This window comes from Lissotriton vulgaris, chromosome 11 (genome assembly GCF_964263255.1).
Source record: "Lissotriton vulgaris chromosome 11, aLisVul1.2, whole genome shotgun sequence".
NCBI lineage: Eukaryota > Metazoa > Chordata > Amphibia > Caudata > Salamandridae > Lissotriton > Lissotriton vulgaris.
The window spans coordinates 1,073,274,565-1,073,290,074 of NC_141699.1; the positions used below are offsets into that span (position 1 = coordinate 1,073,274,565).

Genomic DNA, 15,510 nt, shown 5'->3' on the forward strand with positions numbered 1-15,510 from the left:
ATCTCCCTTGATTGAAAATTCACTGAGAGGCTGTGGGTCTGAATCATAAAACTGTCCTAAAGTAGGCATAAGTATAGCAACGCTAAAAAAAACATGATTTGAACATACAGAAAGTACATGCTACTCACAAAACAAAACAAACACTGGGAAAACCAATAGATTGAAATGTTTTTAAAGAAGCAGATGCAATCAAACATTCATGCACTTCAAGAGCTACAGTCAGCACTTTACTGATGCAGACTGTTGTATCTTAAGCTGTAACTAGAGGTCCCTCAAGTCGGACACCACCTGAGAATCGCTCGTAATAAACTTGCGGTAAATTCACAGTAGAAGATGCTTCGAAATTGCTGCTGTTGCTGTGGGGCAAGGTGAAGGACTCCAGGGCCTAGGACGCTGTGGGGCACGGACAACTCGCCCCTCCCACCTCTGACCGGGGGTTATTTCTACACCTCGCGTCTCCCACTCTGCGGGAGATGCTTTGGAATTGCCTCTGTTGCTGTGGGGCAAGGTGAAGGACTCCAGGGCCCAGGACACTGTGGGGCCCCTCCCACCTCAAATTGGAAGGCTTAATAGTAATTAGCCACTCCCGCCCTGTGGAACGTGTGCGGGCGAAGCCCGGGGCAAGTGCGAGCCCGTCTGTGCCCGTCAGGGCCAGGAGAGGACAGGGCAGGGCCACCCCCCTTGGCTTGTGTAACATTTCTCTGAAATCCTTATTTGTGGTCCGCGAAGCTAAGGCTCAGCAACTTTTACAAATTGTTACATCTGACCCCCCAAAGAGAAGTAAGTCAATAGTATAGAACCACTCTAGGCGCTCACTCAGCGTTTGATATAACAGAGCGATGGCTAAACGAAAGAGCGCAGTGGGCACCCTGGATGCCTTTTTGATCAGGGCAGAAACGCTTGTCACCCAGGAGATTGCACTAACTGAGCTTAGACTCTCCCTTGACCCCACAATGCTTCCGCTACCCAGAGAGGAACTAATCACGAGACCCCTAACCCCGAGGGTTATCATACAACAACAGATACCCACTCCAAGTCATTCTCCACAAACCCCTCCCGAAATGAACCAGCAGAAAGATATAGAACATCACCCATTAGGAGGGTCAGGTCCTAAAACTCGGAACCAAACAAAATTTAAAAATGGGATTGAACTAAACTCTAAGCAAACTGGCATAAAGGGTTCCAGGGTAGGGAGAAAAAAGGAGCACCAGGGTCCAGATCCTGTGGGAAAACAGTCAGGAGACATACAGGTTAAGGGAGCTATTAGTACTCAAGCACCTACTCTGATTTCTAATGTCCCCCTTCACTGCCCAAATGGGCTAAATTCATCTATAGAAGCTCTTATTAGAGGTTACGTAGACGCACACACTAAGGCCTTGATGACCACAATAACTACTAATGAGACATTCAGTATCTTAGAGCAGAAGTTAGACTTAATGAAGGAGGATATAGATTCACTTAAAAAATCCACAGTGAATCAAACTCCTAATCAACATGTTAGGCACGATCCTATAACACAAAGAGAAGTCCCAAAGCAGGCCCCCAGGGTGAGTACACCAGGATCACTAAGGGAACAACATGCGAGAACTTCTCTAAGACACGATGCACCGCTCCATAACGAGACGTCCATTACTAGGCAGGAGGATAGAAACATCCAAGGGTCATTACAAGGGATAAATGAACCTAATTCTCCAACTCGTTTAAACACAATGAAGCTGGATTTACCACCAGCTTCCTGTCCATATGTTTTAATTCTCTCAGGGGTACCAGCACTAAAACAGGGACAGACTGAATCCTGGTCATCTCTCCGAAATAAGGTGGTGGACTGGTTGATTAAATATAAACGCTTTAACTCTAACTATACAAAGGAAATACTCATGGTCCGCAGAGTAGGCTGGTTGGGCTCCTCAGAAAATAAAATAGAGGGAGACTACATTGTCGTACATTTTAGGTCCCCACAAATGGTTCGCTCCCTCCTAAATAATAAAGAAGTTCGCTCTCCCCATCATCCAAGTATCTCGGCTCTTCCCCTGGGATTCTTCTATAAACCTATAACAACTTTCGGGAGAAAAGGGAACGGGTCAGTTCTAACATCGAACAGATTTGAGCTCTATCCCCTCTTGAGGAAATAGACTGACAACCAACTCAAGGTCGTGGGCAAACACCAGGTCCAACAGAAGTAAGCATAGGGCCCCATCACCCTAAAAATCTTATTAAATCCCCACCGGTAGAAGGCAGGGGGGTCATTCATCTTACTGTGCTCCCCGATTCTATTCCGGTTCCATATGAAGGGGATCAGACTTTACCATCTGGGGCAAACGTTATGAGAGGGGCTTTGCTTTAGATTATGTTTTGGAACATCGCTGGCCTTCTCCCAAAAGTAAACCTAGGCGAATAGCTTACCTTCACCCGGGATTATGGAATTATATGCCTACAAGAAACATGGTCTGTGGATCCAATACATATAAGTGGCTATAAAACTTTTTTTTCTCCCGCAATACCATCTCCATCGGGACGAGCAAAAGGAGGCCTTGTAGTGTACATTACAAATCTAATCCAGGTCAGGGAAATTGTAGTTTTAAAGCAGAGTATAAATAACAGGTAATTTTAATCGATATAAATAAAACAGATTTCCTTGTGTTAGTTAACTTTTATAATAACCTAACTCAACCTCTGCTGATTGCTACATTAAAGGAAATTTGTAAGTTCCTTTTAGAGTTTAATACTCAGCACCAAGGAAAGAATCTGTCTATCATTTGGGGGGGGGGGACTTTAATTTGGCACTCTGCCCACAAAATAAAAATATTACATGTGGTTTTTTAGATGAGAATGATATAAGTATTACCCATTTTAATCACTCTCAAAGTGGGGCCTGTCTGAACGAAACAATTATGAGCCTTCAATTAACTATGGCTAATGAATTAGTATCACCCATAGTCCAGTTGTCACCAACCTTTAATGGTAAAGGTGCTTCCAGTTGTATAGACTTTATCTTCCTGACAGGGACGTCTTCTTCTCTCATCTTGAATTTTATTACTCATGATTGCGTATTTAGCGATCATTTCCCCATATCTGTTGCCCTCAACCTCCCAACAGTAGGATGAAGAAATAAACAGAGTAAACTATACGGGGAGGAACATTTTTTAATGACCAGGTTGAATGGTTATGCATTAAAGTGGGCAAAGGTCGATCCAGTAGAGATCACAGTAAATGTAGTGAAAACCTCCATGAAAGAAATAACTACCTGTTTGGCAGATCATTCTTCCCCATGGGAGATTACTGATAATTTTTTGACACTGACCAACTCTATAAAACAAGCATTAACAAAAAAATCTAAAGGAGTAAAAAATAATCAGCATGGTTGGTTTAACTCTACCTGTACCAAAGTCTATTCAAATTTGAAATTAGCTCTTAATGAACCCATTGGAGATAGAAAACAGATCCCTCAACTTAGGAAAATCTACCATAAAGCAACACGACTAAGGAAGGCGGTACTAAAAGAAGAACTCTGGGTAGAATTACATAAAAGCTCCCAACTAAATGACAGTGCCGCTTTTTGGAAAGTGATAAATACTCAGGTCCCAGTGAAGCAAATAAAATAGAGGTCGCAATAGCCGAACCGGCATGGATTGCCCACTTTTCTAAAATATTTGGGATTGTGGATACCTCGCATACTGTTTTGTGCCACCCGGGGAAAAATCTAAGCACCAGCAGATCCCCCTCCTGCCTAGTAGATCTGGAATTTACTTTAAATGAAGTTGAGAACGCACTAAGAGCCAGTAAAGGGGGAAAAGCCCCGGGCCCCTATGGGGTTCCGGTCGACTTTTATAAATTTAATACAGATCTTTGGTCTCCAATAATATTTAGGGTATAAGAAGCAACCTGTAAGATTGGTTTATTGGATTCATGGTCAAAATCAATTTAAGGGTCCTGGGCCTCTTGACTGTATCTAACTGGCCTTCTTAAATTTTTTTTAAAAAAGTCAAATATCCTTACTGCATGCTTCATAAACGCAATCATAAAAGAGGGACTGTAATACATCTTACTATTTCTCCATGCCAGTTACCTCCTCCAGATCAATGAAATGCCATAGCCAGAAATGGATTGAGAGCATCAAAAAGAAAGTGCAACAACAGTCTTGCAGAGCTGCCAGCATGCCACACATTCTAAAAAGTCTCAATACGAAATATCCTCTTCAACAATAACATTTTTAGCTGATTGTGTTTATAGTCAATATATGGATTTATTTATCATGTTGATTTCATGATATTTTTTATTCACATAGCCATAATGTCATTAATTTCTGCTAGAATTTCAGTAAAGACAATTATTCACATTGGAAAAACAACAAAGACAGAACAATCATCTAAAGATAATAAAACGAAGAAAAAAATGCACGACATATATACCATTCTTGAAACCATTTTTGTAAAATAAAGTAGGTTAGGTCTGACCCAAATACTCGAGTTATTAGACCTTCATTATTCAATGTTTAGCTCTTAATATGAATCAGATATAGTCCATTAATGTGGACCCATATGAGGGTACTCTAATAAGGTTAAATTGTTTTGTAGGTTCCCATTAACCATTTTGTAAAGAACAACTTTAAGAAGTCCATGATAATGAACCTAGATAATCCTCAATTAAGCCCACTTTTCAATGACATCTTTCTCTGGGTCAAAGGTGCATTTTGGATGTGTAGGGATGTCCAGTAGTTTTTCAACTAGATCCAGATGATAATTTGCAAGAATTTATGGAATGGAGCCTGCCAACAAGATGTCTGCTTTCCTGGTGGTTTTCCCTTTGCTTCCTTCAAAGGCAGGCTTGTACATCTGCTTGTGTGTTTTGATAAGCATCTCTAGAGTACTTTTAATCCTTCTACTGAGAGCCAGTGTCAGGCTTTTGTTTATAGAGATTGTTAGCATCATTTATGTTAGGATTGGCGGAGTAGCTACTCCTGTGCCTGTCCAGCAGTGGTGTGGCAGCATCTCTGGTCAATAGATTGAATCCTTAAATGTGAGATTTTAATAGAAAAAAGAAAGGGAGTTTCCCACCTTAAAACCTTCACAATGTGACGTGTACCCCTTTATCTGAAGCAGCACTTTGCCCTGACCTCTAATTCAATTCTTTGCCATGCTACTCAACCGCCTCCTATTTCATCACTTACCTCCGGTACCTTTCTACTCTTTCTACATATTTATTGTGTCCTTACATAGTTGTCTACTTTATACTTTTCTCCCCTTTATATCAGAATTTCCTCCATCTCTCCCTATTGTTTGCAGTTTATTTACATTTTGAATTTAAAAAACTACATATTGCTCACATATAGGTAGCTCTGTTGAATATCTTCCTATGTATCCCTTAGAACACTCTGCCACTCTTATTTTGTGAATATTATTTGAACTATATAAACACGCTTATATTTATTTATAATGGTTGAAAAATTAATCACAGAGACTTGTCCACCTCTGCCCCATAAGGAGCAGATGCACAAACCACTTACCCTGTCAAGTGTGGCCTTATACTGCACTCCTAAATTACTGGTCTTCATGATGCCAATTTTTACTGTGAGATCAAATCAGTGACAGAAAATGCGATACATATATTTCATTACTTTATTAAAAAAGTTCAAATCAAAGGAAGAAGTATTTGAATGTAAAACAAAAAATACAGCAGCAACTTCGGCGAGGTGTACTTGAACAATAGAAAATCTATAGAGCAGTGGTTTAAATATTATTAGAACATTGGAATGTTGGGAGCTCCATTGAAAACAATAGAGTGCTCTGGGCTTATAATGGCTGGTATAAGCCTGGAGCTCCAACATTCCAATGCTTCTTTGTTCACAGCTCTGGCTGTGAACAAAGGGTTCAGGGAGCCTGAGGGGATTCCAATCCCCGCACGCTCCCAAAGGGCTTGGTTTTTTTTGTTACAACATTCTGTCCTGTACTGACAGAATGTTCTAATAGCCTTATAGCCCTTCGTAGATGGGCTATACTGCTATTAAAGTCCCTCTCCCTTGTTAAAGGCCCTCGCCTTCGGCTCGGGGCCTTTAACGCTGGAGAGGGTCTTTAATAGCCGGTATAGCCCTCTACGGCGGGCTATAAGGCTATAAGCAATGTCTTATTGTCCTTATTCTGAGAACAGAGTCCATCTCTAATTCTTTCGTTGATCGACAGAAGGGCCATCCTCTTCATCTCAACCTGTGTATTAAACCTTAGATTGTCTATAAATGGTTCCCAAATTGTATTGAAGACCTCTTGCAATCTGTCCTCAAACTCATGGGGTTATGTGCCAGCACCTAAAACTTGGGTGGTTACTAAAACAGACAAAGATGGTTAGCTATTTTCTTACATCCTTGCATAGACCTGTGATCCCTTTGAAATTCATCATAAGAGGCATTTTTCTTGAATTTTGGAATAAGATGGTCCAATGTATGCCTTCTTCAGCTCTCCCCCAAATTAACCTCCGGTTGGGTTGGCACCTGCTGCACTAATGCTAGCTTACCCTGAGCATTGGGCATCACTCTAAGACCTGAGGTATGCCACAGTATGTTTCTTCCTGGTGTTGCTTTGCCCATAGAACACATACTATAATCAAGACTCTCGCTAGCTCATATCATTGCCAGCACCAATTCCAGGACTACAACTCCAACAAACTACAATGGCAGAGAAGGAGAATTCCCAATGTACATGTTTTAAGAGTTTGCTGCTCAATAGGTTTATAAGACATTCTCTGACACCTGGCCTACAGACCTGGCCTACTTGAATATAAGAAGTCACTGAAAATTGTGAAATGTAACTGAAAATATCTGTTTTACAACAGTACTCCAGACAGTAATAATTTGATTAGATGACTATCATAATGCAATTACCAATGTTAATGGATTATGCACTTCAGTTAGTATTCACAGATCTAATGCATATGATATGAGCTTGGAGGATATTAATACTGCATATACACAAACGTTATGAATCCTTGGTCCTTCCTTCTGCTTTGGGGCCCCCTCTGCCTAGCGTGATACAGCGCAAATCTGATAAGGGTTTGGCTTCATAGCACCGCCGAAAACAGGGTCCATGTTGACATTCTTGACTCCCTCTGGGAGCTTGAAGGTGAATGCCCGAACGAGGTTTGTGAAGAAGATGAACAGTTCTGTCCTGGCCAACTGCTCCCCCAAACACACACGGTGTCCTGCAAGTGAAAGAACAAGAGAGCCAGGTGATTACTCTTACAACTGTCCAGCATAACGTCTAGGATGCATCATTTGCAAGATAACATGGGAGAATGTTGAGGTTGTGGGCCAATGGACGGACAGAGAGGGGAGGCTTCTGTGGAATGAATCCTGACCACAGGGCTAAATAGTGAGAGGCTAACATTTTCTCTGTATCCAGTGTTATGTTTTTAGTTATTTTGCTTGGACCTATTAGGGTAGTTCTCATAAGCTTTGTAATAAAGAGAAGTGATCATGTTAAGAGCAATCTTTGGTATTTTTTACTGGCTAAAACTACTTATGGCTATATTTCTAACTTGCTACTTTAAAACAAAATCGCAAATATCACAGAGTTTTAGTGGGCAGGTGCCTGCCCACTCTCCTCAATGTTTTTTGCAATATTTATTAAATCACTTGTTATTGCTGTAAGATATGATATGATAATTAAGGTCCCAATCAATGACATATCTAAAATTAAGTTATATGCAGATAATCTAGCACTCTAAAAAAAAACCTGACTTGGAGATTCAACAAAGAGTTTTTAGTATCTTTTTATCCATTTCAGCAGATGGGGAATGTAACATAATCAAGCTAAAGACGAAAATGTTGTTCTATAATTGCACTATAGATAGTTGACACTCAGATCTTGTGAAGAAGAGATCAAAAAGATACTTGAGAATTTACACAACCATGAATGTAGATGAACATTTGAATTAAACTATTTACTGTTAATAGATAAAATTAAGTCCTTTTTTACAATCGAATCACCTCTCTCTATCTATTATGCGAAGAATGGCAATAAATCAAATGTGCATTTTACCAATATTTAACTTTTTATATGCCACATTGTATACATTGAAGGATTATTTTCAGCTTTGTTTTGGGGAAAATAGAACACCAAGATTAGCATTAAGTATATTGTAGAAATCAGTCAATGATCAAGGGCTTACCCTTCCAAATGTGAAAGAATATTATTTGGTGAGTTTGTGATCAATTTTTTTATATAATTGATGAAATAATGTAATCAATTGAATTGATGCGATGCGATTTCTTCCAACAAGAATATTGTAGCTAAACATGTAATTTTTCTGCTTATGTTTTAATAATGTTGTTAAAAATATTGTTTTTGAAAATAGTGTACTTTTAATAGTCTTTTTCAGTTTTTGTATTGCTTTTGTTTGTTTTTGTGTAATATTTTTGTGCAGTAATGTTTATTTTTTATAGTTTATGTTTTTTTATTTTTTTAAATAATTTTATTTTTATTCATGGAAGTTTAAAATTGTGTTTGTATTTTTTATTAGCAGGATATAGGTGTTATAGGGGAAAACCATGAGGAGATTTTTAAGTATATATATATATACATATATATATATAACTATACTAATATAATAAAGAGAGAGCCCAAACCTTTGAGGCGGGTAATCACAGGAACCACAGCACCAATCACAATACCCAAAACAGCGTTGGAAAGGCAGTTGCAGCAGAAGGACATAGGCTACGCAGACGCCCACCATATACATCTAAAAGGTAAAAGAACCGTGCCAGCAAAGTAGTCCCTTGTGGGTGTGTCTGCGTTGTGCTGTGGGCATGTGCTGGGGGCGTGACAAACGCTGGGGGTGTGTGGTACGTTCGGCCCTTCATGCCATGTCTCATATTGTGTGCTGTGGGCGTGTGCTGGGGGACGTGGGCGTGTGCGGGGTGCGGGATTATGGAAAGAAAAAAGCGAGCGTTGTGCCCAATATTTCATTGTTTTTTCTTCCCAGGTTCTGTACATTCCAGCTCCGGGTGTCCTCCCTGCTCCCTTTAAATACCCCTGCACCCCATAATCATAAACTACCCTTACTCCTTAAAATACCCCAACACCCTTAAACACTAACCCATCTTAACCCTATAAATATACCCTGTACCCCAAAACCCCAACCTATCCCTAAATGCTAAATATACCCCTGTACCCCAAAACCCAAACCTAGCCCTGAACCCTATAAATACCCCTGTACCTCAAAACCCAAACCTACCCCTGACCCCTAAAAATACCTCTGAACCCCAAAACCCAAACCTAGCCCTGAACCCTAAAAATACCCCTGTACCCCAAAACCCAAACCTACCCCTGAACTCTAAAATACCCCTGTACCCCAAAACTCAAACCTAGCCCTGAACCCTTAAAATACCCCTGTACCCCAAAACCCAAACCTACCCCTGAACCCTAAAACTACCCCTGTACCCCAAAACCCAAACCTAGCCCCAAACCATAAAATTATCCCTGTACCCCAAAACAAACCCAAACCTACCCCTGAACCCTAAAATACTCCTGTACCCCAAAGCCCAAACCTAGCCCTGAACCCTAAAAATACCCCTGTACCCCAAAGCCCAAACCTAGCCCTGAACCCTTAAAATACCCCTGTATCCCAAAACCCAAACCTACCCAAAACCCAAACCTACCCCTGAACCCTAAAAATACCCCTATACCCCAAAACCCAAACCTTGCCCTGAACCCTAAAAATACCCCTGTACCCCAAAACCCAAACCTTGCCCTAAACCCTAAAACTACCCCTGGACCCCATAACCCAAAACGATATCTGAACTCTTAAAAATACCCAAACACCCCAAAACATATACCTCAGTACCCCGAAACATATACCCTATACCCATACTTACCTTATCCAAACATTAAAAAAAAACATGCTTTTACCATTCATGCATTTACAACAAATTTCATTGTAAATGTATGCGTGGTAAAAATATATAAAATGTAATGCCATGCGTTATAATTGCATTGTGGAGTCATGGTACTTTCGTAATGAAAGTATGCGGAGTGATGGTATGCGGAAAGAAAGTTGCGGAATAATGGGTGTTTACCCTCCCCCGGTAAGTACATTGGTGGCACGGCGGCCCACATCTCCAGCAACATACTCACATTTTTTCACCACTGATTTGAAAAATGCACAGGTCTCTCTCATTGATGGCCAGCACCGACATACACTTCTAGACACACCTCCCGCCACAAGTTCTAGAATTGCGAACTTTAGAGCTGGGGAGCTACGTTTGAATCTCTGCATCAGTTCAACATCGTGTGATTCCAGGCAAATCGCTTTGTCTCCCCATGCCTACCACAAATGAATGTGTTCTTCTGTAATGTAAATTGTGCTCATGCCATGTTGTCGAGTTCGCGCTACATAATATTGCAAGGAAAAATAAAGTAGGGAAACTCGAGTTCACACACTACTGAACGCGCACTCTTAAGTGCATCAGCAGTGCACTGTGAATCGGAGCGTTTCACAGGCCTGTCTCTGATAAGAAATGCTATCAAAACGAAATCCTACAAAACAATATACTACTGGCCGGCAGCAATTCATACCCGGACAACGTCGGGACGGGCTGCTAGTATATATATATGTGTTAGCAAGGACGCTTTGTACGAAACGCGTCTGTTCGGCATTTTTCACCCTGCACTTTATAATTTAATAAAGAAGCAAACAACCAAGATTGGCTCCGGCGTATCTCTGCGTCTACGCACTGGGTTTTGTGCTTGCATTGAAGGCACGGCTACCGACTAGATTGTAATATATATATATATATATATATATATATATATATATATATATATATATATATATATATATATACTCCTGTTTTGAATTTGTAAAACACCTGGCACGGCACTCCAAACGTGGCTCCTCAAAATGATTTATAAAAGATGAACGCTAGTCAACGCGTTTCGGTTGTATATCACAACCTTATTCACAAAATAGAAGCATCATCATTCCCTCCATATATCATGTGATTCAAAGAAAGAACATAGAAACTGCCAAAGGTCTCTTACAGTGATTATGGAAAGGGGTGACCACTCGGTCCCCCCGAACGTATGGCAGAGTACCTCGATCCCCCCGGGAAGCCATTTTGGGCGGGAGGCGCGTCTCGGCTGGTATGCCCGAAGCGGCGTAGCCGGGGCGCGCTTTTTCCCGCCCTAGAGTGGGCTGGCCTAGACACTGACGCGGCTGGCCACGCCCTCGGGGCAGGCAGGGGCGGGTTTACGCCCGCCCTGAAGACGGATAAAAAGGGACGCAAGACCAGAAGGCATCCTCTTGTTCCTGTGCTCTGAAGCTGCACCTCCTCGCTGCACGTGAGCTCGAGACGGAACGAAGAGCCAATTTTGAGCGTTATAATCTTTTCTTTTGTCTTACAGATACTCTGTCGGAGAAATGCCCAAGAAAGGCGGGAAGAGAATGACGACTGAACAGATGGTTCGGGTCCTCATGAAGGAGATGACTGAGCTGAAGAAGCGGGTGGCGGAGAGAGACGGGGAGGGGGGGCCGGATCGTCCGTCGGCTGGCGCAGCTCCAGGAGGAAGAGCCAAGAGGCCGAGGAGGGGACCAGCTGGGGGGGACGTCCCGGTTGCCTGTACCCCGCTCGAAGCGCCAACCCCAGTACCGGCGGAGGGGAATCCGATTCCTGTGGTGGTCACCCCGGTGTCCAATGAGGATATGCCGCCCGAGCTGGCGGCACAACTTGCAGCATGGTTGGGCGACAGTAGTGAGGGCGCCACGGCTGCCGAGGCCCAGGCGCTGATGAAGCAATTGCGCGAGAAACGAGATGCAGCCAAGGTGTCCGCGCCGGCTGCAGTAGTTGACAAGCCACGAGGGACGATGGCGACCGCGGATGCAGCGTCCGGTGCAGGTAAGCGGCCATTGCCGATTGCGAGGGATGAGTCAGCACCCTCTCGTAGAGAAAGGTTGGGTCAACATGTGCCTTTGGCAATTAAGGAGAAGATTTGGGCGGGGGAATATGTGAACATCTTCTTGTTGCTTGTTGATCATTATGAGGTGGAGCATGTTAAGGGTCAGAAAGATCTTATGCATCCGAGTGTTTGGCACGCAAAAATGGCCGCCTTTAAAGTGAATGAGAATATTGGCAATTGGGGCAATGCATGGGGAATTTTTACGTCGATCTTGGGGGAACGTAGGCCTGAGTTGCTTTCCGAGTTGCCGACATATCAGTCACGAATCATGGGGTACTCGACATCACACCATGGTAACCATTGGTTCTGCTACGATAACCTTTTTAGAAAGGCTAAAGAGCATAATAAAAGCTTAACCTGGGATTGTTATGATTCCTTGACATGGGATAAAATGAAGGAGACAGGTATGTTGAAAATGCCATTGGTAGGAAGTAATGTTGGCGAATCCTCCCGCCATTATGGGGGGACGCCCTTTCGTTCAGGTACGAGTACCGACGATTACTCGAAATCTGCCGCCAATACAGGAAAAAGGGGGTTCTGCTTCAATTTCAACAGAGGTAAATGTACCAGGCCCCAGGGATCGTGTAAATTTAAACATGAATGTAGTGGGTGCGGGTCGTCCCATCCTGAGTCCACGTGCAGAGCCAAAACGGGTGATAACGGGGGGAGAGGAGGCGCCAAACAGGTCTAACATAGTCCGAGGGGCGCCTTTACCTACCCCGATTGATACCTTGGCGATGATTCCCTGGCTCAGTGAATACCCGGATCGTACTTCTGCTGGGGTGCTGCGGAACGGATTTTCGTATGGTTTCCGCATCCCGGTAGGGGACTTTCAGGGTGTGGGGAAGTGTAAAAATCAACTTTCCGTCCTGCAGCATACGACCGTGGTTCAGGATAAGATCCGGAAAGAGGTTACTCGAGGTCGGGTCGCCGGCCCGTTTAGTGTACCCCCGGTACAGAATTTTGTTTGTTCTCCTTTAGGGGTGGTCCCCAAGAAGGACCCGGGTGAGTTCCGACTGATTCATAATTTGTCAGCCCCACGTGGTCTTTCTGTAAACGATGCAATAGATCCAGAAGTGTGTTCGGTGCGGTACGCATCCTTCGATGAGGCCGTAGCCATTTTGAATCGCCTGGGGCCCGGGGCGCTGATGGCGAAGTCAGATATCGAGTCAGCGTTCCGGTTGCTCCCGGTACACCCAGACGACCAGCGTCTCCTGGGTTTCATGTTTCAGGGTTATTATTACATGGATAGGTGTATGCCGATGGGGTGCTCTATATCTTGTGCCTATTTCGAGAAATTCAGTAGTTTTCTACAATGGGTCTTCACAAAGGAGACGGGTTTCCGACATGTAATGCATTACCTGGATGATTTTCTGTTCCTTGGGGCAGCCGGGGATCTCGAATGTGGCCGGGCCTTGGCCGAGTTTTGTGTATTAATGAAGCAATTCGGTGTGCCATTGGCACCAGGTAAGACGGTGGGTCCTGCGACTTGCCTCGAGTTTCTGGGGATCGAGCTAGACTCCAGAGAGGGTTGTTTTCGTTTGCCAACTGACAAAGTGTGGAAGTTCAGGGCAGCCCTGCAAGTGTGTCTAAATGGATCTAAAGTTACGCTGCATCAATTACAGCAGTTGGTGGGACAGTTGAACTTTGCACTAAGAGTTATACCGATGGCCCGCCCCTTTTCCCGTTCAATTGCCCAAGCTATGGTCGGCCTAAAGGAGGGCCATCATCGCACGAGACTATCGGCTGAGGTCCGCCAGGACGTGCGTATTTGGTTAGCATTTCTGGCGGACTTTAATGGTCGGGTCATCTGGAACAAACCAGCCGTGTCCTCTGAAGAGCTGGGGCTCTGGACAGATTCAGCAGGTAGCATAGGTTTTGGTGCCATCTTCGGCACAAAATGGTCGGCACAAAGGTGGCCGACATGGTGGCATGACAATGGTCTGACAAGTAATATTGCTTTCCTGGAACTTTTCCCCATATTTGTGGCCCTGAGAACCTGGCCAGAAGGGTTCAAAGATCACTCTGTGATATTTTGGTCTGACAATATGACCGTGGTCGAGTGCATCAATAGTCAGGCAGCACGATGTAAACTGATTTTAAGACTGCTTAAAGAAATTGTTTTACTGTGTATGCAACTGAATGTGCTATTCAGAGCAAAACATGTCCCAGGGGTAATGAATCAGGCGGCTGATGCACTGTCTCGTTTTCATATGCAGGCTTTCTCGGGTTTCCTTCCCTCAGCGGACCCAGAGCCGGCACCCTTTCCCGAAGCTCTCTGGTCTCTCGGTGCCCCGAACTTCGTCACCTCGTGGGAGAGAGTCTAGCACCAAGGACGAGGAAGGCATATGAAGGGGCGTTTCGGTCCTATTTAGCCTTTTTGGGGACTGATAGAGAGAGGCTTTGGGGCCACGAGGAATGGGTAGTGAATTTTCTGATGTCCTTACGTAGGGCTGGGAAATCGGTGGCCACGGCCCAGAGGCATCGTGCTGCTATTTCCTTTGTTGCCAGGGCTCATAGTATCCAGGACCCGACAGCGTCTTTCGTTGTACAAAAAGCGCTGCGTGGGTGGCAACGCCTTGAGGGTCGCAGAGTAGATGAGAGGCGCCCGATAGGTTTGGATAGGTTGGCCCAGTTGTTGGCTACACTCCCTGCCACATGTTCATCTCAGTTTGAGGCGGTGTTGTTCCGAGCCGCTTTTACGCTAGCATTTCACGGGGCGATGCGGGTAAGCGAACTGGTGGCAAGGAACAAACAGGATGTGGCGGGGGGTTTGTGCCAAGAACACGTTCAGATCAGAGGAGAGGCAATGACTGTCTCCTTTGTCAGGTCCAAGACCGATCAAGACGGGATGGGTGACTGCATAATCATACGCAGGATTCCCGGGTCCTCCATGTGTCCGGTAAAGTGTTTAGAAGATTACGTAGCACGAAGGGTGGCATTATGGGGGGGGACCTTGTTGAGACACGCGGACGCCACCCCACTGACAAGATTTCAGTTTCAGCGGGTGCTTGCGATGTCAATTGCCGCTGCGGGCTTGAACCCGGGCGAGTTTGGGACCCATTCCTTTCGGATAGGGGCTGCTACGGAAGCTACAGCCAGGGGTCTTAATGTTGAACAAGTGAAACGAGTGGGGCGTTGGTCCTCCAATTGTTATAAGAGGTATGTGCGGTTGCACATGTTGTGAAGCTGTAATGATGTACTCACGCCTCTTGTTTTTGTTTGGTTTTCAGTTGCGCAAGCCTACGAGGCGGGGCGGACTATGCAGTCGACCCAACACCGGGCCAGCGGTCAGACATCACCGGCTGTGAAAAAGGAGGTGTGGGTCGTGGGCCACTCATACGTGAGGCGTGCCGCGGACGTATTCAAAGCAGGTGACATGATTCACGTAGCTGGGGAATACGGGTACAGGGTGTCCTTCTACGGAAGAGGCGGTCTCTGTATTGACCAGTTTCAAGCATTTTTCGAGGGTATGTTAGGGCGGACGAGGTCACCGCCGTCTATAGTCATAGTACACTTGGGGGGCAATGATTTGGTCACCACCGGTAGACGACTTCTCCTGGAGGCA

At 44.2% G+C, this 15,510-nt stretch overlaps 1 protein-coding gene across 1 annotated transcript in view; it reads right to left on the reverse strand.

Annotated features, from left to right (window-relative positions):
* Nucleotides 1–4,219: 4,219 nt before the first annotated feature.
* Nucleotides 4,220–15,510, reverse strand: part of LOC147684128 (cytochrome P450 2J2-like) — a 143,230-nt gene continuing 131,939 nt past the window's right edge. The window contains exon 9 of the mRNA XM_086944512.1: nucleotides 4,220–7,188. Within this exon, the coding sequence (XP_086800638.1) occupies nucleotides 7,010–7,188 (179 nt within the window). The 3' untranslated portion in view covers nucleotides 4,220–7,009. The remainder of the gene's footprint in view (nucleotides 7,189–15,510) is intronic.